We start from the raw sequence: 2,399 nt of genomic DNA on the forward strand, positions 1-2,399 counted from the left end.
AACAAAAAAGTATAATGCACCTGCGTTTAGGCTCCGCCAAAGATACATGAGACGTGCACCGTGGACACAACGTTGCAGACAATAGAAGAAGAGAGACTGGAAGAGATTATGGAAAGAGAGAAAGTAAAAGTTCGAATTGGTATCTGCCCGCTGTCCTTCACTGCCAACCCCACTCTGAAGAAGAAACCCCAGCCATTCATCTTCCTTTCCCGATCAACACTCTCCTCTCCGTTCCCGGCTCAGGATCCAGCCTGAGAACACCAGAAGAAAGAATCCACTTTTGTCTTCCAAAATCCTCAGAGAGTTGAAGCAGGCCATATATCCAAGCAACGAATGCCTATCCAATAAAGCCGAAGTGGTGTTATGTGTATTATGGTTTGTTTTGAGACAAAGAAGAGTACTTGCAAGGTGATCAACATCGGCACCAAATGTTTGAAGTGCAACAGTTCCAACTACTTGAAGGTGAGAATTGAGAAACAAAGTTCAATTTCCTTTGTAACACAATGATGCAACTATAGCAATCCCAACAGACTAAAAGTCTAATAGAACACAACACACCTAATAATCTTAAAAGAGACTTCCCAGTGCAATAACAAGTCTGCATGAGATTGAAGAAGAGAGAGAGAGAGGAATAAGCAATAAGCAAGGGTTAAGGATAACATTAGAAAGGTGGTGGAAGCGGCGGGCGGGCGGTAGGCATCCAAATGACTTCCGACGAGAGGTGACCATTGTAGATGGACATGCCACAGGTCTCCGGCGCTGACATCGTGGTCGCCGCTGGCCCCTGGTTGCGCCGCGGACGATGCTCCTGTTGTTGATGCTGGTGATGGTGCTCCTCTGGTTCACCGACGCCGCCGGACACTGAGACCGACATCGATAGGTCCTCGACCGACAGCCGGTGGAAGGTCGGGTTCGAGAACGCCGCCGCCACGATCACCACCGTTCCCGTCGCCATCAGTGGCCCCGTCACGGTCCCGCCCACGATCTGCCCCTGCGGACCTGCCAGGGTGATCGACATCTCGCCGCTAATCCCGGTGGAGAACGCCGCCATGGCAGGCGGGAAGAACGAAGCGGAGATGGACAGGATCTCGAATCGGCCTTGGAAGCCGATGGACGTGGCCGCCGCGGAGGCGTTGGGGGGCGGCGGTGCCCCGGCGAAGTGCGGCTGGCGGAGAGATACGTTCGCCACAGCGCCAGTGCCTGCCAGAATGCATATCCCGAGGTTGCGGCGGCGCGAAAAGCGGGCAAGCGATTCGACCACGTCGTGCCCGGCGGGGATCTCGAGCACGTGTGGGCGCATGGAGGCCAGCGGGTCTGCTTCCTGCGAGATCACCACGGGCGGCTTAGGCTTGTTCTTGGAGCCCCGGGGGCGTCCCCTTCGCCGCTTCGCCACCTCGACCGTGGCGCCATCTCCAGCTCCTCCATCACCGCGGCTGTTGATCACCACTAGAGCTTTCTCCACGTTCTGTTCGACGTCGGCTTTCGGCTTCTGGATCTCTCCGCTGCTCCTTGCGCTGTCCACTTCATCCGAGAGGCATTCTTTCTTGTTCTGCTGCTGCTGATGTTGCTGTTGTTGAAGGTAGTGGTGGTGGAAGCGCGAGATAACATCCCTCCTGTCGGCGTCGTTCTTGTTCTTCATGTTATTCTCCGAGAAGCTATCGAAGAACATATATAATTGGAGTCAATGGAGGAGTCAGAGAAACCAGTAACAGGTACAGGCAGAGAAGGTGGAGAGTGGTTGGTTTGTGATTGAACTTCTACAGTGAGGAGAGAGAGAGAAAGAGAGAGAGAGGAGGCGATGAGGTTGGAGAAGAGAAGGGACAAGGTTGGTGGTGTTGTGGCCTAGTGGAGCCTCCTGCTCCACGCCCCCATTCTTGGGCTGCCTGTGCTCTCTTGGGGGGATGCTTTGTGGGATATGGGGGCAGATATGGAATAACAGAAAGGGACATGAGATGTAAGGCTGAATGGGTTTTGTTCACTGGTTTTTCTTTCTATCTTTTTCCTTGTCGCTCTGGGCTGGCAAAGTGGTGAAGGTGAAGGTGATGGTGATGGTGATGATGATGGTGCATCCACCCTGTCCTTCTCCCCAACACAATATCTGTTTTGGATATAGTTTCTTTATTTCATATTCGGACACGATTTACGTCGCGAAACAAAAACATGCTATATTAGATAATATCGCGTCACTTTTATCGGATCCGCTTAAAAAATAAAATTGGTGGAGTCCGAACGCCGTTTCATTATGTGAACCTAATCGTTGAATACCTATTTACTCGAATTCCTTTCCCGAAACAAAAGAAATTTATTTTATTAATCTGAACCAAACTAATTACACAGACTTTGGTAAAAGTTCAAAAAAAGCCTTAAAAAAAAGAGATTTCCCACAATAGTCCAGTTTG

General features: G+C 51.0%; 1 protein-coding gene across 1 annotated transcript; it reads right to left on the bottom strand.

Annotated features, from left to right (window-relative positions):
* Positions 1 to 409: 409 nt before the first annotated feature.
* Positions 410 to 1,912, bottom strand: LOC135625600 (AT-hook motif nuclear-localized protein 17-like). The gene has a single exon (XM_065130613.1). It carries the CDS (start codon positions 1,667 to 1,669, stop codon positions 662 to 664), a length of 1,008 nt encoding a protein of 335 aa, XP_064986685.1. The 5' UTR covers positions 1,670 to 1,912; the 3' UTR covers positions 410 to 661.
* Positions 1,913 to 2,399: the final 487 nt, after the last annotated feature.

Source organism: Musa acuminata, chromosome BXJ2-10 (genome assembly GCF_036884655.1).
Source record: "Musa acuminata AAA Group cultivar baxijiao chromosome BXJ2-10, Cavendish_Baxijiao_AAA, whole genome shotgun sequence".
NCBI lineage: Eukaryota > Viridiplantae > Streptophyta > Magnoliopsida > Zingiberales > Musaceae > Musa > Musa acuminata.

What these genes read in the sequence shown, in the direction of transcription:
- LOC135625600 (XM_065130613.1), bottom strand. Translation starts at nt 1,669, where the DNA reads ATGTTCTTCGATAGCTTCTCGGAGAATAACATGAAGAACAAGAACGAC.